Source organism: Monomorium pharaonis, chromosome 2 (genome assembly GCF_013373865.1).
Source record: "Monomorium pharaonis isolate MP-MQ-018 chromosome 2, ASM1337386v2, whole genome shotgun sequence".
In the NCBI taxonomy this organism is placed as follows: Eukaryota; Metazoa; Arthropoda; class Insecta; order Hymenoptera; family Formicidae; genus Monomorium; species Monomorium pharaonis.
In genome coordinates, this window is record NC_050468.1 from 26,085,537 (window position 1) to 26,108,753 (window position 23,217).

General features: G+C 38.9%; 2 protein-coding genes across 4 annotated transcripts; one reads left to right on the plus strand and one right to left on the minus strand.

Moving 5' to 3' along the window:
• Positions 1–10: 10 nt before the first annotated feature.
• On the minus strand, positions 11–4,901 carry LOC105839996 (dual oxidase maturation factor 1). Of its 2 annotated transcripts, none has more exons than XM_036282741.1 (8): positions 3,661–4,901; positions 2,886–3,087; positions 2,703–2,760; positions 2,039–2,173; positions 1,653–1,872; positions 685–896; positions 408–603; positions 11–322 (listed from the first exon to the last, which is right to left on the minus strand). In XM_036282741.1, the coding sequence occupies exons 2-8, from the start codon at positions 3,048–3,050 to the stop codon at positions 148–150; spliced, it is 1,161 nt and encodes a 386-aa protein (XP_036138634.1). In that variant the 5' UTR covers positions 3,051–3,087; positions 3,661–4,901; the 3' UTR covers positions 11–147. The 2 variants fall into 2 exon arrangements, with proteins under 2 accessions (XP_036138634.1, XP_012542136.1); XM_012686682.3 differs by having other exon boundaries at positions 3,657–4,901.
• A 326-nt stretch (positions 4,902–5,227) lies between these two features.
• LOC105839998 lies at positions 5,228–22,699 on the plus strand. Of its 2 annotated transcripts, XM_036282543.1 has the most exons (5): positions 5,228–5,818; positions 9,812–9,853; positions 10,687–10,971; positions 16,943–20,349; positions 20,479–22,699. In XM_036282543.1, the coding sequence occupies exons 2-5, from the start codon at positions 9,838–9,840 to the stop codon at positions 21,232–21,234; spliced, it is 4,464 nt and encodes a 1,487-aa protein (XP_036138436.1). In that variant the 5' UTR covers positions 5,228–5,818; positions 9,812–9,837; the 3' UTR covers positions 21,235–22,699. The 2 variants fall into 2 exon arrangements, 1 of the variants encoding a protein (XP_036138436.1); XR_004962113.1 differs by lacking the exons at positions 16,943–20,349; positions 20,479–22,699 and having other exon boundaries at positions 5,553–5,818; positions 9,812–9,976; positions 10,687–10,791.
• Positions 22,700–23,217: the final 518 nt, after the last annotated feature.

The window sequence follows — 23,217 nt, forward strand, 5'->3', positions numbered from 1 at the left end:
AAGTCAGAAAAATGTTTGAATTTCTCTTTTTTATTAAATAATATTAAATAATATTTATATAATAAAATATGCATATCTAAATGTTTTGCAACGGCGCTTGGAAAAATCGGCGAGTATCGCGGCTGTCCGCAACATGCGGAAAATGCATTAACCATTAACAGTTCTGCGCGTGGCTGGCGGGAATGGATACGACCAATTGCTCTTGCTGGGCTCATCACTGATTTCTTGCGAGAATTCGGACAGCTCGTGTGTATAGCCCTGATTAATGACCCCCTCGGTGTCGTCTTTGCCGTGTCTGTTCTGAAGTTTGGACGACAGTTGACTGAAACATTTTAGAAAATGTATAGAAGTGAAAAAAATAATTTATTTAAATTTGGTTACTACAAATACTATTGTAAGGCAAAAACCTCATTATTCGATCACCGAATGAATCTTCGATCTTGGGAACTTTTCGCCTAACGTTGCGCGTATCGAAACTCTCCTCTATAATGACATGTCTGTCATACGGTGTGTCATAGTCGACCTCGAGTATGGTCGAGAATTGATGAGGGAAGATCATGTCGATGGCTGTTATTACAAGTCCCGCGAAGAGACACGCGGCACCTACGAAGAAAAGAATCGCGATCACGTACGTATGTCCGCGGGTTGACGTAATAAAAGTCGTTTTAACGCAAGAACACGAACCGGCTGATAGCACCAACCAGTAATTCCAGCCGAGATTAAAGGAGAGGATCGAGCCTTCGATGTGAGCTATCAGAGGCTCGCACGGTAAGAGTGCCGTGTAGATTAGATTTGTTAGCAGCATACACAGACCCGTGAAGATCATACCGTACGCTCCGTATCGCGGTACCACCATGAGCAACAAATTCATCATTAACCATGAAGCAAAGGAGGTCCTGCACAGAAATTATTCATTTCGTGAACGCGCATTAAATAAAAAAACCTGTACGGCCTGTTTAAAATGTAGCTCAACTTTAAACTCCGTTTGACTTCCCGAAAAAAGCTTCACATCAAGAATCAAATTGCTTAAATTATATCAGAGTAGATCTAATTTTTTAATCGGTTTATAAAGTTAGATGTGCTTTAATATGAAGTATGTTTTGATATAAAGATTTTTTTCCGGGTTACTTTCTAATTTTGTTTAATTCTTAGAAATAGAATGGGCTAAAGCTATAGAATTTAAAATTCTACAATAAACCTAAAAAAATTATTCTAGAATTCTAGAATCCAGAATTAGAATTTTCTCCAATTTTAAAATTTAAAATTTCAAAATCTAGAACAAGAATCTTCCTAATTTTAATTCTTCTGGAATTAAAAAAAGATGTAACATAAATTAAATCGAATTTAAAAGTAAATTATATTAAAGCAAACAAATTTAAGACTCTCAAAATAATTTCTACACGGAAAGAACAATTTTACTTTAGTACCTAAAAATGTAGTTGAATACTGATCTAAAAATATTTAATGCAAGCACGCTTAAGCACGTTGAACAATGCTGCAAAATTTTTTGAGCATTCGAGCAATAATCTGATCCTATAATTTGGGTCTTACTAATTATATTTTAATGATCCGACGAAAAGTATCTAACTAAATTTTCAGGTACTTCACAAAAAAGTTTCTTCCGAAAGTGCTTCATCACGCGGAAATAATACCATAGCATTATCGAGGCGTAGTATCCAGCTTCGCGGTACCGTGAGCCCCAGGAAAAGCCCTCCTGGTGAAGGCTGAAGTACTCCGCCAGGGAGACAATGGGAAACGGCGCGCCCTGATAAAGGGCCTGCTTGAAGGCGCTGGTCATCTCGCCGGAACTTCGCCACCAGAACCGTTCATTGTACTCAACGTCGCCGTTCGTTTGCTCGTTATCTGGTAATACTGTTTAGCGACAAAATCTAGTTTAGCGTGTGAAATAGCCCCGTAAAATTCTAATCTTAATTTCAATCTCATTCCGTCACGTTTAATCAATCACAAATCGATATCTTGAAAATTGTAGAGACACGCAACAAAAATTAGATATCCTGTTTTCTTTACTGAAACTTACACCTATACGTAATGTTGATGTGCATCAAACCGATGTAGCCGCCGATGTCGGCCGTTGCCTTATGCCTGGAGAAAGCGCTGTAAGAGCTGACAATGGTAGCGGAGCTCGTGTGCCAGGATGAGCCGTATTGCGCCACTACGCGCGCACAGAAACACAGCCGGTTATTCTTTCGCGCGTTTGCGGCGTTATATTTAGAACTATCTCGATTAATCATCCCGGATAGATGTCGCAATTTTATTTGACAGTATCAAAGAAGTTTTTAGCATTAAATATGCGGTTATTACAAGGCGGACAATGGCGTAACCAGTATCTCACTCTACTTTAAATAATTTCGATCTCGAGATATTTTGTTCATTATCTTTTTAAATACGCGCGTTTAAAAACGTTGAACATTACACGCCGACGAAAATGACACATAGAGTAAGTTCAATTGATATGATGCTACAAAATGCGTAGACGAATTCTATTCAATATTTTTATTTTCTTTGCTCTCTCATTATTTCTTGCTATCTTCTTCCTTTCCTATTTCTTCTTTTTTTTTCCCCTCTTTCTCTTGGTCGATCTCGCCGAGTTCTTACAATTCGAGCTCCGCGAGGCCGATCGGTTAGTTACGCCACTGTCAGCCAAGGCCCCTTGACTTGGAAAGTAGATAAAGTGCACGAACCTTGAATCGTCGCACCCACGAAGAGGCTCAGGGTAACCGTGAGAAATGTGGTTAACCGCTGCGGCGGGAGAAAACACCAGGTTTACACGGCCAGAACACGCCAGAAACTCATAATTAGACATAAATCGTCGGTCACGATCGGACACGACGGAGGAGTGGAAAATGGAAAATGTAGTTGCTCACCTCTTTCCTAACGCCTGGGAATATGACTAGAAACGCCGTAAACAGGGTGCCGAAAATCACGAATACGATGACCAGGGGGACGTCACCGGTGACGGGAGTGCGGTTGCTGTAGCTGTAGAGCGTCGGGCCGCCGTCGCTGCGGAAGGCGTCGAACCATCCCCTCATCTTCCTGGATCAGCAGCTGTTTCCGGCTCGCCGGAATCTGGGCCGGATTCGAATGAAAAAATCGCCATTACCAATCCTCGCTCCCGGCGAAGAAAATTGTATAGGTTACACGAATCAATATCTTCTTCGTACACTACTCTTATACTAGACGCTACTTCGGGACACGTTCGTTTTTATTAAGAAACTTAATATATAATCAGCAATAAGCGCAGGTAGCACGGACCTTGAGAAGATATCTTCTGGGCGTTGCTACAGATACTTTATTTATCATACTATATCCTTTTAACATTTTATTATTTGGGAAACATGAATTTTCGCGGGCAAAAGGTATTTTGGATCTTACAGAAATGCCAGAAGGAACTGCTCTCCTCGAGCAGTACAAAAAGTCATCAACGATATCGAAATGATTCTAAAACAATGATTAAAAGTCACTTTTCATCGATCACGATTCACTTTAACGTTATTTTAACGTTACCGTGACCCGTCGTTCTGTCTGGCTCGTAGTCATTGGCGCGACCCAAAAAAGGCAGCGATCTCCTGGCCGGCCTTGACGCGAATCCTGAAGGATTTTCTATTTCTTTGGGAGAGGGGAGAAGAGGGGTTTACCTACGATCAGCGGGTTTGGATCAAAGTCCGAGTTGTCAAAACGTTTGCGAAATCCTCGGCATGCGTCGAAAGCGCACTCGCGCAACGTGCGACATGTGGGACCGAAGGCGGCGAGTGTACTGGGGCCCCGAGTAGGTTAACGGGCTTCGCTTGGAAAGCGGTTTCCACCAGTGGACGGACGACCTCGTGCATTACCTCGGCGGGAGAGAGAAAAGGAGGGAGAAAGAGAGAGAGAAGGTGATGCCGCGGGTGGGGCTGTCACCGCGATGGTCATCGGCGGGAGAGAACGAGAGAGAAAGGCGAGAAGAATGGAGAAGGCAGTCCGACGAGAAAGGTCTACGTTGAATCAGCTGATCCGATTCGCTGCAGGCCGACTTTTTCGCTCGCTTTTTGAATTGAATATATATATCTTATCAGTATCTAGTTAAAGAATATAATAAGTATTATCTGTTGAACAATAATTTCGTATTTGTCAAATCGGCGCTTAATGTTATATGATTAAAATACTTCCTTAACGAAGACAACGTTGGAGAAAGCTTACGTTTGTTGCTTTTTTAATTTTTTATATTGTATACCTTTCCTTTGAGTTTTAAATTGAAATTCTGTTAGAACAGACGCTTACAATTAATAGGAAAATAGGATGTTGTAGGTGTTCATCGTATTTTTTAAGTTTAATTTAACAACAATTGTTTCTCTTTATTTATGACTATAAAGAAATTAGTTTAAAATTAAACGGGATAAACTTCATGTTCTTTTTCTCTTCGATGAATCGGCCACAATTTTGCATCGCGACACAATGACGACGTGGCGCACGGATCGCACGGCACGCGGGATGGCATACGAGTGACATCAATGCCGGCAAATAAGATAACTTTCGTGACGAGCGAAGGAGAGCCTCGAAGTTCCCAAAATATTCCGGAATAGTTGCATCTAAGGCAACTTAAACTGCCACTTAAATATGCTTCTGATGATTCGATTGACAGTCATGAAAGTAAAATTATAGCCTATTAAGGAATCTTGACTGATTTGTAAAAGATTAATTATTAAGAAAAAAAATTGTAACTGGATATATTACCTTTACCTTAAATATAAATAAATTTTATTTTTACTTTATGTAAGAAAATTTATTGTGTACATTATAGTGTAGAGAAATATAAGTGTGCTAAAAAGGAAAAATAATCCAATTTATGACAAATAAAGCTTTTTATGAGCGATTAAAAAATTTCTTAAGTAATACTTAAATTTATTATTGTTAATATTAAATAGAAAATAAAGTAAATAAATATTTAAGAAAGTTATATACAGCATATATTTAGAAAGTATACATTATATTACTGTCACAATAATTTTTTGATAATAAAAATATTCTAAAATATTCTATAAAGTATTTTAAAAGTAATTCCAATAGTGTTATGTAATTTTTCATTACACGTAAAACAAAATAAAAAACTAAACAGAGGTGATTTTTTCATATGTATTAAAATTTTGCTGTATTACATGATATTAAATAAATATATATTTAGATTTATAAATATATATTTATTTTACTTATTTAAGATTGCACTACACATATATACAAACACATATCTAAAGAGACAGATCTAACAACTGTTTTAGAATTAATTTAATACACGGCGAATTGTCTTGTAAATTCATAACATGTGACAGTTTCCTCAGTGCACATAAAACGCTTCGATTTGGCACAAGTTCTTTTTCCCTTGAATAATGTTATGCCACTTCCACTTTCTTTGACGCACAGGAAACCGTTTTACACGACGTCACGAGACCCTCTGATTTGTCGTTGCCAGATAAACGAGCGTCGCATCGGATCGCATATACCGGTAGCGGAAGCGCATCGGACCGTATTCCACTCGTTCTGCGAGGCCGGGCATCGCAGTACGTAGTGTCCAAGCCGGCTATGCTACACCACCGCCAATAATTCCGCTATTTCGGGCCGTCTAATTTGGGCCCGGTGACTCTACGCTTTTAACGGCGGCGTTGATAGTGAAGCATCATCCAGCGCTGTCGGCCACCACCACCGTCGCCAGCAATAACCACCGGAACGACGAGAGTTCGGTGGTGGCGAGACGGCCGCTCGCTGCAGTCTCCCGAGGGCTTGGACCTCCTACTGCCACCCGACGCTGGTCCTCCGATCCTTAAAGGTAAAATCAGTCCTTTCGCACGCGCCCTTCGCGAATCCGCTTAAATCGTAATCTTTCCGAAATAGCAATTAATTTATTTCGTACGCCATTATATTCATTTTTTGTACTAATCTTTTAGGAAAATTTACTGTTACGAGTATTCAGAAATCTCGAAAGAATTAACCATGGAATTATGTTCGGATTAAAGAGAAAATAAATCATTATTCGAATATCGATTTTTTAATCAAAACCAATTGAGAAACATTCAGAAGTAATTTAGAAGTCTTGCATTTATTTCATATTATTATGAAGACTGAAGCAAAAAACTATATTATTTTTTTGTTTTTTTTTTTTAAATATAAATTTCATATAAAATTATAATATTGTTGCGTGTGCATCTGTTGCAATAAAAATAAATAAATAAGAAAATTTAAAAATTATATAATTCTTTTAGAATGTGGAACAAAAAAAAAACATTAGATGTGACGACAATATACGTATAGAAAGTATTTTGGTATATATAAACGGAGATTAGTTTTAATTATTAGTGCCAATCTTTCAGAAAAATTTAATGGCACAAATATCAGAAATCTTAAAAGAATTAACTTGAAATTATGTGTAAATTATAATGAAGATAATTTATTAAGTCAAATATCAATGAATTTTTCGTCCCAAATTTGATAAAAGTTATGAGAAACATTTCGGAAATAATTGAGAAATCTTGCATTTACAAGCAAATAGTTTGGTAGTCAAAATGTTATTTTTACTCCAAATGCGTCGCCACTTCTGGCATACTCACAAAATAAATACTTTAACTTGTTTCATAAAGAAAAATATTTGTTAAAAAATTTACACCAACAGCATTTATTGTTTTTTTTTTTATTTTTAATGTAAAAAAAAGAAGAGAGAGAGAAAGCAATTACAGATTGAATTTAATTCTGTTATATTTTTCAAAATTTATTATGTTTACAATTACATCTATACATTACATCGAAATAATTCTGATAGTTAACGAGGATTTAGTTGATACTTTGGATTATTTTAAAACATTGCATTTTTTTTCCCACGCAAATTCCAATTTCTTGCGACTTATACGAAACACTTTTCGGCAATTTCGGCCAAGTCCGAAAACGGGAGCGCAGTCTACGGAAACTGCATTCCTGTATCCGAAAATACCTGACCGTCGACGATGCGAAAATTCACCGTCATGGTGAAGTCGGTGTGCTTCAAGCAACAGGATGGTAAAGTGATCGTTGGCGTGCTGCCACGTAGAGTCATTTACTAAAAGTCACGGCTGCGTGATTGAAACGTATAGTAGTAATGACAAATAGTATCGGGATGAAATCGAGTTGAAGTCAAATTAGGCAAAGAGATTGAGATCAGACTCAATACACGCGATATATAACGAATAAAGAAAGAGGCGAGATAAGGACAATAAATTGCCACTTAATTTTACTTTTGAAACACAAAGAGAATTTAAGAGACAATAGTTCGCAATAAAGCACACTGCAAGCTTATCAATCGAATTAAATATCCATGGATTTTGCATATAAAACATAATAATTGTGCTTTACACTCATTAATTGAATAATTTGATATAATATAATTTGATCATATTTATGACCGTTCAGTATATTAAATTGATCAATTGTACCACCAAATATTTATTGCAATTGAAAAAGACGTAAAGTTGAAACTACTTTTTCTAAACATTATATTATGTTTAAATTAATATGCTATTTGTTTTTAAGAAAATCTTTAAACACAACGGTTTTATTTTTAGTTTGTCTTTGATTTTTTAATAAACTTAATTGTTGTATATATAATAAAACTTTAAACCTTATTTATAGTGTTTTTTTATATCTTCATAAAGTTTTTTGGATTTTTTGTCTATATTTGTATTGATTAGAAAACTTTAAATTAAAAAAATAATTTGTGCGTGTGATATAATACAATAGTAATCTGCATTCTCTTTGTGAAAGTTTAAGACTAATTAATCTAATAATTTTGTTTTTTTAATTTAAGAAATGTTTTTTTTAATCGTTCAATTCTTGCAATTAATTTTCTAAACCCTGTTTAATTTACTATATCGCAAATGTTGTGACTATTTCCCAACGCAACCACAAAAGGAATCGATAGAGTAAACCGCGATGGAGGGAAGCAAGTGAAAGAACGAAATTCTTTCATAAAAGTTTCCCCCGTAGTCTTCCCCTAGTCTCTCAATCGATTCCTTTAGCGATTCTGTTCATGCGACGTTAGGTCGCAAACTCTCGCTAAATCGCGCAGTAATCTCGATGAGAAATCTCAGTGACGAGCGAAACGCGAGCACTTCCTCGCGATAGCATTCGGAGGCATCTACCTACGCGCTGCAAGTAGCCCGGCCTATTTATAAAGTGCGACCTCGTGGCACACACCGCGTTCGCCACTACCGCCTACCTATCATGGTCGTCCCGCGTGCAAATCAGCGCGCTGTCTAGCCCGCTTCTTCCTAATTTCTAAACGTATGAAAAACGGGTCAGAGCTATTTTCGCGCGAAACAGCCCTCAAAGCCGCGAAAGTATATCGACGACGGTGTGTCTCTCGTTAGAACGAACGCCGTACACCGCGTGCACCACGTGTGCCTCTCGCTTCCGCCTCTGTTATTCTCTATTATTCTCGATAACGAGCAAGTCTCTTAATCCAAGAACGATTTAGAGCGAATCTAGGAACGTCACGAGGAAGAAGGTAAGCGTATTGTGAATCGTAACGCGCGGTCGATTAAACTCCCGTTTGCGAATCTAACATATCCGACGTGACATTTAGATTCATTGCAGGGAGGTATGCGAAGCAATTTGTGAGGTCGAATCGAATCGAATCGAATCGCGAATCTCTTTAATTCGAATACGAATTGGATGCGAATAATTTCTTTCCGGGTTTACATTACGTGCTAATTTAAACATGATATTTTCAATGATGCTGTAGATTCTTTTTTTATAGACAAGAAAATCAATTGCAAAAATTTTAAAAAATAATGCGCTCTCTCTCTTTAAATAAAAATTTATATTAAGTATTAGACAATAATCAGAATATTATACTGACAAATAAGTGTTGAATATATGTCGCATAAAGTATAGTCTAATAAAATCAATCTAATGATATAATTAATCTAACCAAAGTTATGAATAATACTAATAACAAATAAAAAATAATGCTATCAAAATAATACTTTAATATTTTTACCTTAATAATATTATTTATTAATTTTATTTAAAAAAAGTAATAAAATTTTATAATTTTAAATTTTGTTCTTATAAAATTATAATACAAACCTTTGAAATATTGAAACAAATTTACAAAGACGTTTGTCTATCGTGTACACAAATTGAATAGTTTATAAGACTTAGGAATAATAGAAAAGTCGATAAACAATTAGATATAAGAATGTACGCGATGATATATATAAAATCGATTGCATAGGCGATATAAATAAGCTAATAAAAATAGACGATTGATTTGACATCGAATCATCGATTGAAATTTTCAAACTGTTCGAACTATTCACATACTTCTAATTCATTAATTGCAATAATTATTGAACCTGAATTAAACCGGAATTAAATCTCATAAAATTGAAATCGCCTAATGTTTTGTTTTACAAATAATAAATTATTAATTAATAAAAAAATAAATATATAAACATATTTATTAAAATATATTTACAACACACACGCTATTCACAACGCACATAATAAATTTTACGCATTATAATTTAAAGAAAGTGATACAAAAGAAATCACGATTTTGTAGGATGATTTACATATCATTTTATATTGTAAGCGTCAAATTAAAATAATTTCGTCATATTATTAAGCCTATTTAAATGAAAAATAAAAAGATAAAAGTTTTTATGACTCCAATTATTTTAAAAAACAGTTTGGTAAAGATCTTTTTACTCTCAGTAAAGAGTCATCAGTAAGAAAAAAGTAAAATTACAAATATTATTGTTTCCTAATAGCTGTGTTTATTTTTTTTTAGGCGTCCAGTCGAGGCGGCGTGCTGAAATGTCGGGAATAGAAGGTGAGGGCCCCTTTACGAGCTCTGTCACGACCATGTTGCTTGAGTATCATCGTAGATAGATAAACGAGTGTCAGTGGAGGAAGTCACGGAAACGAGCGTAATTCAGCGTATGCGCGCAAAAATGTAATGTTTAATATGATCAACGTAATGTGTAACGGAATGCCGATGAACGTATTAACCAAAGATTCTGGACGACCGCAAAATCAAAACGTCTCTGTCTACCTCTGTCTACTGCCTACTGGGGTGCAAATTGTTTACCAACCTGTCGCATTTCCGCGATATATAACGCCGCTGTGTTCGCCACTGCACTGACGATGTTTATTAACAAGAAGCGTTCGCCGAGCTACGTCATCGATCCTTATAAAGCTCTGCCTGTCTGCGAAAAATAATAAGAATCATATATCTATTCCTCTCTTTTTGACAGAGATTTAAGAAAAAAACACCAGTTTGTTTAGTAGATTTTTTTGCATTACTTTATAAAAAGAAATTTTCATCGAATACACGATGCTTTAAATTATTGATATATTAAAAAATCACATACTAATGAGAAATTGTTGCGTCTTATTTCGTGCAATTCTCAATTTTCTGAAGTTACACAAAACTCAGATGCAATTCAGAAACATATTGTCGAATATTCTCTGCCATAATGCATAAAATTTCACGACTAACGTATCGAAGACTTTATATCAATTTAATATCTTTCAAGCCTCGTTACATATACTTATCATTGAAAACATTTCTCCATTGTGGATGATCGCTTTTTATCTCCTTCCGATTAACCGTACTTATGCTTGTATTGCTGAACGATTATTATCATTAATTTACTTTTGCAGATTCGCAGGACGCGTCGGAACAGGATGACACCATTCAAGATGAGACCACGGAAACAGCCGAAGTCAGCCATGAGGTAGTGGGCACGATAGAGAAATCGAACAGCTCGGACAGCTTGTCGGAAAAATCGTCTACGAAGGGATCGGAAGCGGAGGGAGAGGAAATTAAGAAGGAAGGAGAAGAAATAAAGGAGAAGGAACAAGAAGAAGTTAAGGAGGCAGAAGCGAGAGAGACGCTGAATCACGAAGAGGAAGAGACGCAAAGGGAAGAAACGTCGGCCTCCGTTGGTAAGGCGCACTTCGATCAAGCATGATAGTTAAAAAGTAAATAGAGAAACTCGAAGATTTAATAATCTTGAATTTTGTGTCATTTAACGCCAAGTGTTGCGAGACTCAACGCGACTTAAATATGTGATACAAAAATATGAACAATTAAAATTGCGCGATTAAAACAAAGCAGTTGAGATAACAGAAGATAACAATGCAAACAGCAATATCACGCAAACGTCAATGCATTTATAGTGTTGGTCTAAGAAATGTTACACTTTACAAATTTACTTTACATCATATACTTTTTTGAAAAACGTTACACTTTTGTAACGCACATTTAGGATAATGGCACAGCGTAGCAAAGTATTGAAATAGTGCGCTAGAATTCGTAACCACACTATTTGGTTTCTAAGAATTGAAACTTTGGTCTTGTGCCATCTTGTTTTTGTTACCCCCTTCTAACATTAGATACTATAATATAATTAAATTTGGAGAAAGGATTAAAGCGCTGAATTTAGATAAATAATACAATTTTATTGTACTTGAACGTTACTCTTATTATGCATTCCTAAACAGCACATGATTTATGGTAAATATTTTATAAATATTTTTTTAATATTTGTTACTATCTATTTCTAAAAAATGTTACGTAAATATTTTCTACATATATATACACAAAGGAAAATATTATAAAATTTCTCAACATCTTATTAAAGTTATAAATGTATTTTATACATATTGTATACTTTTATGGCATAAATTTTTATGATTTGTTTAATATGACATAAAAAAATATTTATGAAATATTTTGGAATAAATGTTTATAAAATATTCAAATAATTATTATAAGATACTTAAAATATTCAAATAATTATTATAAGATACTTTATAAAGCTTTTATAAATATCGTATGCTGTTTGGGTAAAGGTGCCAATTCATGACGAAGGTTTTCAACTCTTGAGAACTTGGTTTCTGTTGACTTCCGGTTCAATTCTTCGGTCAAGGAAAATTAATTTCCACGTACTATCTGAATTCAAAGTTGAGAAATACCTGGTGTGAAATAATTACGACATTTCGCGCCGGTTAAAATAGAAATTCTATTAATTTTAAAGAAATTGCGCACAAACTCACGCAACGCACACAACACGCGGAGTGGATTCGCGGTGTGTTTATCCCGTCGCGCTTGTCGGAACCAATCGGCGTTGCTCATCCAAATCGTCGACGTGTTTGCGTTAGCACTGCCATTATTCGCATAGACAGTTCACGCGTTTATTTGAATAGCGACGTCAGCGGATAGTTCGGCGCGGCGATGTACGGCGATCTGCGCGTTTCGCGGTATGTTTCAAGGAAATCTAAACTTTCTTACGCGCAAACTATTTCGGTCGCGCTACAGGTTCCCGCGTTATTTACAAATCTTACGTTCTCGCGGCGATATACAATTACACAGTTACTTGATACTACAATAGAAATGCCCGATATAAATTCTCGGAATATGAAATATTGTAACGCACAACAGTGAGTTACTAATGGCGCTATCAGAAATAGAATTATTGACAGGAAGAAGAGAGAGAAAGGAAAAAAAAAGAGAGAAAATGAGTGAAAGGGGGAGGAGAGGGAAGGAAGAGATGAGAAAATATATAAATAGCATAAGATAACCGGGACAATGAACGGAATAAAAGAAGATGAAATAGCGTGGGAAGAAAGAGAGCAGAAAAATTGGCACAAATTCAGTAGAAGAGAAGTACGACAAGCTGGACGCTAGTGCGTTCAGCATGTATATACAAAGCGAAAAATCTGTTTCACTGTTATAACATCTAAGAGATCTCGGTTCGTTAGGCAAATAAAAAAAAAAAACGTTTCTGGACATATTCCGGAAAAGAATATTGCGCCACGAAGGTTTTTCCATCCGGAAAGAGAAATGGAATGGCTCCGTGGGGCAAAGTGGAACGCGCAACAACTGGGGTGCGACCAATTTGTTATGTATCTGTGCGCACACATTCGCCTGCTTATCTTCCCCTTCTTTAATGGAATAACAGAGGTCGAATGTATTACTTCCGGATTACCTTCCATGATTTTTGACTGACGGCGAAAAGCGCAAGAGTTTCAGCCACTATTAACGCAAAAGGAGAAAAGCAAGACCTGTCTCTGTTTAAATCCGTAGTGTGAAATTTTACTGTAATTTAGTCATTTTTAACCATTCTTATAAGTCGCCACTGTTCCTACTAAATATATCGTTTGATTTAACTGAGATGGACAACAGAGTTAAATAATCTAACTCCAAAAATATATTGAACTTGACTAAAATTTAATCTATTTTTTACTACAAGCACGGGTAATTCAACCATTGAAATGAATTGACTTGGTATCTAGTCGTTTCCTTTTAATACACGTTTTGTGTCGAAATAGTAAATTTCGACACACTAATAATGGTCACTAAGAATAACTAAATATGACTTAACTGAGAAATTGGTTGAAAAATTGACCCATTTAATGGTGTTACAGAAATTTAATATGGTGGTATTAAATTTCCGTGAGGGGAACGACTAGTCGGCGTCACTTCTGTCAAATCTTAGCGTCAGGCAGCCTCGATTCTGACGTTATTTCGTAACACCGTCGTCATTGTAACGTTTCACCGTTTCCAAAAATAAAAACGCGACACGCGGTTGCATTACGGTGCAATAACAACGCAATAACGTGATTAATGGCACAGATGGGGCGCCGCATGCAGTGAAGCTGTTATTAGACGTTATCCCCGCTGCAAAATACGCGATAAAGAAACGCGCGAGGCGCGTTTTCGGCTTTGCGACTCCGCTTTGTACAAACGCGGGTAGTTTCGCTTCGCCTCGCCTCGCCTCGTCCCGCTTCGCTTCGCTTCGCGCGGCAGCTGCACAGGCGTCGAACGAGCGAGCGACCGAAAATAAATCCCCGCGGAGAGAGAATCCCCGTACGTTGCGTGTTTTAAATAAAGCGGCGAGCGCGCGCGCGCGCGCGCGCGCGATAGCCGAAGCCGGTCAGCGCGCGATCTCCGCTTGCTCGCGCGCGCGGCTGGTCTTCGTCCTTTCTTCTTGCCTCGCGCGAGTCGCGAAGAAATCGCGCGTCCGCGCGCAGTGTTCGCAGCCGGGGTAAAAATACTGTGTTCCAATAGCGCGTTTTTGAAACTCAACTGCTGTGCGGGCTTTTTCTCCCTCTCTCCCTTTTCTTCGTGTCTACCTTGTTCGCGCAATCGTTCGATTGCTTTAGAGGTCCCTCACGCATCATCCCTTAGAAGAGGAAGATTAACGGTGCAGCCAATCGCGAGGTATCGAAGCTCGTGTCTCCGCGGATTCGCGATAGATTGTCACGCGCGTGAAAACCGGTTGTTTTACAATGCTTCTAACAAACCGCCTCGCGCGCGTCCCGCGACCCGCTCTCGCGGGCTCGCGCGCGAGCGCGAAGCTCTTAAAACGCGCGACGCGTTGACGTGCCGAAGAGAGACGTGCCGAGGCGGCTGGACGTGCGAGGTCTCGACAACGCGCGTCTTCTCTCTTCGTGGTGCGATAAGCGAGCGTTCTACGTTCGGAAACACGGTGTCGACGTGCGGTGAAAATTTTACGCCTTTTCTTCTCAATTCTTTTCTTCCTTCGTGATCTGGTTTAGCATGGAAGAGTATACCGTTTTGCCAGAATTTACAGTCTAATCTTTCTCGTAAATTAATCGATTGTTTCGGGAAGGAAACGGTGTTCTTTTTTTTTTCAGTTACGCGAATATAGTAATAGTTAATGTTGTCACTACGCGACATTTTAATGTCGATGTTATTTCTTACAATTAGGGCAATTCACGCTACTTCCAATCGCGCGATATATGCGGCTACTGTAGTCCGAGTGTAAGGCACGTGACACGAATGTTGCTTTCAAAGACGAATGTTCGGTGGATTTTAACGTATGATCTCTGTTAACCCTTTCAGTGCTGTGTGAATTATACTTTTAACAAATAAATCTTTTCTCTAAATTGTAATCAGTGTATTTTCACTAATTTGCAGTGGTATACTTATAACTGTGATAATTAGTGAGTATTCACAGACTTTTAGTAATTTTTACTTCAGAATTAGTGTATAATCACTGAAAGATCAGTGTATTTATTTCACTGATTGACAAGTTATAAGTATACCACTGAAGTCAGTGTATTTTTACTGATTTTAGTGATTTTTCACTGATTGTAATTTAGAGAGTTGTGTATGCAGAATACCTGCTCTATCTTCTTGTCACGTATGCAGAAAAAAAATTAGTATTAATTCAACAATTATTATCTCATGTATAAACAAAAATATGAAATTTTGAATGATGAGTTTCATAATATTAAATTTCAACAAAATATGATATATTTTTATTTTAATATTATTGTCATCTAAAGTGCGCACTATATATGTAGATATATGATTGTTTTAATAATAATATTAAATGATAATTCTTTGTTCAATATTTTTTTCTTAACTCGGTGAAAATTATTATTGAATAATGACATATGACAATATATTTTCTTTGAAATTGTAAAAAAATTCTTCATGTAAGTGAGTTACGTCTGTTTAAGATTAATAAATTCTTTAAAAGAAATTTTATATATTCTTACTTATGTATGAGATAATAATAATTGGAGATTTGAGACTAATTTATTTTCTGTGTACTTTTATACTTCTATTTATTACTTTTGTTATTCTTTATAGGCCGATTACACACCTGTAGCACAGAAAGGGTTAAATGATAAATCGTTGTAAAATAATTTTAAAAAGCAAGACGCGAGTATGCGTAACGCGCGCGAATAATCGAATGTGTGTACACAATTCAGTCTTCGAAAAGCACCACTTGTCAAGATTTACGCTTCGACTCTTCAATCGCGGATTAAAAATAGCGATCGTTCTGACAGAAAAGCAGTGAGTTTTCTTCCACTATCCGACTAGCAAAGCAGTATCTTGCCGCTGGCAACATTTTCTCCACGTAGTCTGAAAAAACATAGTAGGTATGCGTTTTCACATTTGTGTAAAAACGTAGTTTTATTCCGACATTACACATTTTATCTGTTAATTGATTTTTATATAATATCTTTTATATAATTATCCGTCGATATAATTTATGTTTGTTATTATTTTATCAAATATACAATTACAATCTATAGAATATCATATAAAAATATAGATTAATAATAATAATCTAGCTTACTGAACTATAATAATTAAGTTTTTTAAAAGGCCAAAAATGAGCAAAAAATAAAGATGTTGTATTTTAATTTTTTTTTTAGATTTGTACATTAACTTCAAAATAACACAATATCTAATAACTAACAAAATTAATTTTAATTTTATAAAGATTGTTCAATCGCAATATAAATTTGATGATACAAATGATTAACTCCATTAAATTAATTGTTAAGTTGTTAAATATAAAATCCAATTATATTAAAATGAACTACATTAATCAATTATATTAATGTACTAACCATTTTCAAAAAAATTGTAAGATGCATTTTTATTTTTTGCTCATTTTTAGTCTTTTAATATACTTAATTATTAAAAAAATATGAATCATACAAGTGTTATGTAGTTATATGTATATTGGGGATGATAAATATATTTATATATCTTTATTAGATAATAATCCAATTATAACATTCACCTATACATATAGATGCAAATTAATAACATTTATTAGGCACTATTAAAATATAACATAAATAAGTTTACAGTTAATTCTTTTTTTTATTTTACAACCCGGCAACATAAAACAAAATTAATTGTAGGAATCTATAAAAAACAGAAAAGGACAATATATAAAAACACAATAATTACTCTAATTTAAATCGTTTTGCATTTAAAACGATAATGCATAACACTCTGTCTAGCATACGTTAATTATAATTTATTTACATGTGTAAATGACTTACTTTATTTTACTCTTTTTTAAATTCTTATTTTCTTACTTTTTCTCAACTATTTATAATTTTCTCTCCTCCACAGCAGAGCTGGCGACCGTCACGAGAAGCGCGTCGTCGGACGACGGCGTGCCAGTGTCGGGGGTAGCCACGAGGCAGGCAGAATTACCAGGTGTAGGGGTGCCATTGGCAACCACCGTCGACGACGGAGACGGATCACCGCAGCGTCGCGCCAGCGGCGGTGCCAGCGCGGCAGTCGGTGAGTGGAATTCATTGCCGGTACTGGTAGAACGTCTGCGCGAGGCGCTTGAGCTGTCTCTGGCAGCGGGTTGCCGGCGAGGCGGTGGCGACGAGCCGACGGCGACGTCGCACGCCGCGCCCGGCGTCGGGACCGACGGGATCGGCGACCGATCCTGCGCGCGCCGTTGTATGGAACAGGCGTTGCTCGGCATCGACCACGGTTGCGACCACAACGTGCCCGTATCGAGGAAGGACGAGCTCAAGTTCCTAGAGGATCTGCTACTGTCGGACATCCAGACCGCGCTCTCCCGTTTGCGCGAGACGCTCGAGCGCACGGACGTCGCGACGCTCGCGAAACACGGCGGGGTGTCGGATCCTACGAGCAAGCTACATCTTCTGCGGCTAGTGTCGAGCCTGCTGTCGCGGCTGCAGGTGCCGGTGGAGGAGAGAGAACCGGTTAGCAACGAGAGCGACAAGACGGTCGACGTCACAACACAGGGCGGCGGCGGCGGCGGCGGTGCACCGCTCGGACGAAGAAAGCGCCCCGTCAGGCACACCATCGGCGTCTCCGCCGAGGAAATCGCACGCGCGAGAAGACAATTGGAGGAGAACAGCACGGACTTGGCGAGATTGAACGACCAGGTGTTCCCGGTTGAGCGACCCGAACCCCTGTTGCCTGCGACGCGTAATGCAGCAAGCGACGAGAGGCCGCACGTAGAGGAGATCCACGATAAATATACGAAGGACGTGATCAATCAACGTCAATCGTTACGCGATAAGAATAAGGACACCAGTGTGTATCGGCCGCTGGTCCCGCCGCAAATCGATTACGTGGATCGGCCGACGGTCGCATCTAGAACTGTAGATGAATCGAATGCATATCAAATTCGACAACGGGACGGCATCGATAGTCACCAGGAGAAGGTGACCGACGACGAGGAAAAGGAAACTGCAATCAAGAGGCCGAGCGAGGAGCAGAGTCAGGTGGCGAAACTCGCGGTAGCGCTTCGGCAACGCGCGGAGCTGATAAGCGCCAGCAAGTACAACAACGGCAGCAACAAGTTCGCGGCAAAAAAGTCCAAGATCAAGCGTGCCAACACCATCGACATACCGAGCTACCTGAAGCTACAGTCGGACAGTCTCGGTTACAATCCCGGTTGCGCAGTGCTACGACGTCCCATAAACGTAGGCGATAAGGTAACGGCGAACGCAGCCAATCTCGTCGTGCCGTCGTTCCAACCCAAGACGGAGAATGATAAGAAGTTTCTGGCGCTGATCAATCGGAATAACGAAACGAAGCAGGTGTACAACGCCGCGCCCGCCTTTGTCAAATCGTCCGGCTACACCAAGGCGACGGACATGGCGCAGCCAAATGAGAACTGGAACAGCCGGTTTTCGAACATCAAGACTGCCTTCGATAAGTCCTCGTCCGCAACAAACGATATCGACAAGTTGTCACCGAGGCTGCAAAACGTCGCGAAGCGCTTCCTGGATACGCCACCAGCGTCTCCTCAGATTCCGGTGAACAAGAAGACGTCAACAGGTGTTAACGCGGCACACAATATCCCGTTTGTAAATGCAAACGCAAACGCAAATGTGTCCCAACCGGATCCGGGTTTCAGGCACGCACCTTCGTCATTGTTTCGAAAGATCGAGAAGCCGCATACACCAAAGTCCCCGTCTAGCCATTGGCAGAAGGATAACGCACCATCATCTGGAAATTCCTTACGCGAGAAAGCTAAAATGTTCGACCGAGATAGCAATAAATCCCAACCGTTCAATGTGAACGAAAACAATCAGAAATCTGCTTTTCCCCGACCACCGTGGATCGAGCACGATAGAAACGAAGGCAAATCAAACAAGATGGTCACCGAGAACGGACGGCTCGATTACCGGCAGTTTTGTAAGCAGTTTGCACCTTTTATTGGTAAAAACGTCGCTCCGGAAGCCAAGAGTATCACGGATTCTCGCAAGCGTAACGAAAACTCAAACGCTCATCGCAAGAACTCAACGCCATTGAACGAAAAGATTGGCGTGATAGACGGGAAGATTTCCTTTAGGATGTTCCCCGAGAAAGGACCACCAGAACAGTATCGTCTGAGTGAGTCGCGTCGCACGGGACCTGTTCGAGATAAATTTGGTCTCCATAAGGAGAAGAATATTTTCGAACCTCTAATCACGGTGCGTAATGATAAAGATTCGTTTGGAACTTCATTCGCGGGAAACGCATCGATCGATGCGATGCTCAAAGGTAGCTCGTCCGTGGCTGTACAGACTGGTATCAATGACGACTGTCATCCTGAAGAAGCACGAGTGTTTCAAGTGACTCCTAGAGTCGCAAAAAAGCCGTCTTCATACAATAATGTGTCCGTTCAAACCCACAATGAGCCGAACGTAGAAGTCAAAGAACAATGGACACCTCCTCAATATAACAACATCGTTCCGATATCAGATTTGAATCATCATCCCTCCGAAGATCTGAGCCATTTCGTTCTGGATCACAATCGAAATTATCATCCCGTAACAGCCGATGTCGCTTTGAGAAATGAAGCTTTGCCCTTAGCAAACAAGAATGCATGCGATCTTGTCGAGAAGGACACTGTTTGCGTACCGTATTTGACGGAAGAGGTTCCTTTCCAAGCGATTTCCAGCCATCAGTCACCGGAACCAGTCTTCCAAACGAGTCCGCGATGTGAAAATTATTTCTCGCCTAAATCAATGATTGATAATCGATCGCAAACGTATCCAACTTATATCCCGTACGATAAACCTAATAAAAATCCGTTCGAATATCAGATGCCAAGCGTCTCTCATGAAATTGGCAAGCAAGATCCTTTACGTATAAACAACGGTGCCTTGCCAGAGGAACAGAATATCCAAAATCAGGACATCAGCGCGGACACCGGCGTCGTTACACGATACACTTGTGCGATCGCAACTGTCGCATCTGCGGACGTTCCAGCGCTGCAAGTAAACGAAGCCAGACCAGAATCTGGAACATCGCCAATTTTATCACCCTCCTCTTTATCACCCTCACAGTTCTGGCTACATCCCAAATTGACTGATAGCGAGACAATGACAGCCGAGGATGAAATACGTCGACACAACATGCTACAGCAAAATTTGATTCGTCAGCTGCAGAATGAACGAACAATTCTGAATGATCTTCATGTCAATCAGTCTGGTAACTTTAATCAGCCTGACAATTTTCATCAATCTAATTTTAGTCAACCTTTAAAATCCCAATCGCCCGAAGTTCCGAAAAGACCAGAACTGCCAAAAAAACCACCGGAACCACCGAAAAGATCAGAACTGTCGAGAAAATTGGAACCGTCGAGAAGATTAGAGCCGCCAAGGAAACTGGAATCGTCGAAGAGATTGGAGACATCGAGGAGACTGGAGCCACCAAAGAAAATGGAACCATCGAGAAAGTTAGAGCCACCAACGGTCGTTACTGGTTTGCTGTCAGTAGTACCTTCCGGATTCGAAGCGAAGAATCGGATCACTGCTCTCAGAGAACAGTACGAACAACCGAGAGGCCAATCGAAACCCATTCGCAAGGAACGCTCGCCAATCTCGAACGACGCAAGCGGCGCGATGGATTCCAGCGATGAGTATCTTGTATCCTGCACCAACAAACCATCCAGATCTATCGTCTTGTCGAAGTCCGAGTCATGGCATCAGTTGGCACTCTCGAAGGGCCATCATAGTTCGTCACGTGCGGTACAAGGTAACTTACCGCCGCAATCTTTTGGTAACACCGGGTCTTATCTTCCGAAACCGCCCAAGCCAAAATCACCATCATCATTCAAAATGAAGAAACAGTACGAGGCGTCCACGGATAGTGTAAAAAAGATGGAGGATAAGATACGCAGATACTTTGACAATTCGGCAAACGACAGCGTCGCGGAGTCGAAGGATATTAAAGGTAGACGTTTCTCATCGCGCGACTCAGTGAAAAAGGGTCTTGTCAGTCTATCTAGGAGTCGCACTATGCCGGGGATATGCGACGAAGGTCTGCACCTGACGATCCCGACGGAGTCACAGATTCCTGTAATGAACCTTAATAGTGCCGATGTGGATAAGGTGTTTGATGACATCTTCGAGGAGGCCACCAAAACCGATAATCTTCGTTTTTGATTGATTGATCTTCATTGTATCGTAAAAGGTCGGTGCAGTACACTTTGAGGATTTGGTGACAGTAAAAGTGACGTTTGTTTGAGATTTTGGCGAGTACTCTTTGTGCGATAGCAATACTTTGTGCCATGTTGGACATCGTGATAAAGGTACAATTCTATGGTTAGCGCTGGTCTCGCTACGGACATGCTACGTAATTGACCGACAAGGTACATAGACAAACTGTAATTTTGCCTACTCGTATAGCCTGCCGCAGACAATCGTCATCCAAAACCATATTGTCGCGCATATAACCAGTTAATTCTAATCAGACTGTTTACGTTAAAAATTTGCATACGATTATTGTTGGTTACTTGTTTTTATAAAACTGTTTCTGTAACATTAACAGCTAAGGTTTCAAGATTAACTGAAATTTAACTGTTAATCTACTTTCCTCCGAGTGATTAGTTTTCAATGGGAACGGCTTTGTTCAGAAAAATGAATCCAGTATTATCTAGTTGTATTTTATGCAAAATGCAGCGTGTTTTAGTAAAATCTATGACTTAATCATCTTTCATGGAATTAAAAGGAAACTAAAGACAGTCACGTTAATAATACCTGGCTCTAATTTGTTGTAATTTCCGAGTGATATTTTCGTGATCGCTGAGGTCGTCTTATAATTATAGTTTGTATTGAAGCTCTTTTTATATTAGCTTACAATATTACAAAAGTAAATCTAACAAATCTGATTAGAAGTCGCATCTCTGAGAAACGAAGACGTTTCGCGACGCCGTTCCCGACATGACTGTATGGCTCTCTGCGAAAGCAGCATATTTCGCGCAATGATGGCGGAATTGACGCTGATACATGGTCTTCGTCCATTACGAGACGAGTAGTGCAGATCGATTCAACGACCATCGTCACCGCCGGTGCCCAGCGTCCCATCACTCTTTGTTTTCTTCACTGAAGATCGCCTTCTGGCACACGTGCAAGAGAAAAGTCGAGCAACGTGCGGAGCCACTGTGCGAAAATCCGCTGTAATCAGCAAGAAATGGAGAACATCGCGCAACGCATCGGTTATTCCGCCGTTATTCCGCTCGATGCGCATTACTTAGCTACGAGTCGCAAAATTCGCATATGAAACAGTCACTCGTTTCGGCACACGCGCGAATCTCGTGGCTCGTGGTTCTTCTTTTTCTTCTTTTCTTCTTCTTGTTCTTCTTTTCTTCTTCTTCTCTCTCTCTCTCTCTCTCTCTCTCTCTCTCTCTCTCTCTCTCTCTCTCTCTCTCTCTCGCTATCTATCTATCTATTTATCAATATCTATAATATCTATCTATCTTCTTTCTTTTCATTCTCAACCTTTTCTATCAACTTTTCTCTCAACACATTTTTGTCTTCTTTTTTTTTTATTCAAATCCAAGTCGCGAGCGCGACGCGCACGTTCTCGCGGACGGAGTCGCTAAGAGGACCATACCAATCCCCGAATAAAGCAGTGAGTCACAGTCCTTATTTTTGTTAATCCTTTTGTTACGCAGTAGCGTATACTGTTTGCACTGCTGCGAGTGTGTCTAAGAGTGTAATCGTAGTGTACGCGTGCCATACGCGCTAGTACAATTACAAAGCATAGCGATGCTGTGGTGACCCGAATAACTCTCGGCTCAAATCAAAAATATCCCTCAAAAAATATGAACGCTCAACGAAAATTAAATGCGATTTTTCTCTTGTTTTCACTTGGAGCTTCGCGCAATGTTGCATTTAAAATTGAATATTTTTCAATATTTGTAAAATATTTGATACAAGATTGCATAATAGTTATAACTACGTAACTACATAAATATCTAATATTTTCAAATAACACACATTACACACATTAATTTTTTTTATATAAACAATATAGAAAGTTAAAGCAGTTCTTTGGACGGATATTTTTGCAACAAGTCTTATGATTTTGAGCTGATATGAGGATAATTTTATTATGTGCGTTTGTGAACGAAATCAATTTCGCGT

Bases quoted from the DNA above. Each gene is read 5' to 3' on its own strand.
- LOC105839996 (XM_036282741.1), bottom strand. From the start codon at position 3,050: ATGAGGGGATGGTTCGACGCCTTCCGCAGCGACGGCGGCCCGACGCTC. The intron at 897-1,652 runs GTATTATTTCCG...ATTTCTGTGCAG, and splicing joins TACGCCTCGATAATGCTATG to GACCTCCTTTGCTTCATGGT. The intron at 604-684 runs GTTCGTGTTCTT...TTTTCTTCGTAG, and splicing joins CTGGTTGGTGCTATCAGCCG to GTGCCGCGTGTCTCTTCGCG.
- LOC105839998 (XM_036282543.1), top strand. The intron at 10,972-16,942 runs GTAAGGCGCACT...CCTCCACAGCAG, and splicing joins AGAAACGTCGGCCTCCGTTG to AGCTGGCGACCGTCACGAGA. The intron at 20,350-20,478 runs GTTCCGAAAAGA...AAGAGATTGGAG, and splicing joins TAAAATCCCAATCGCCCGAA to ACATCGAGGAGACTGGAGCC.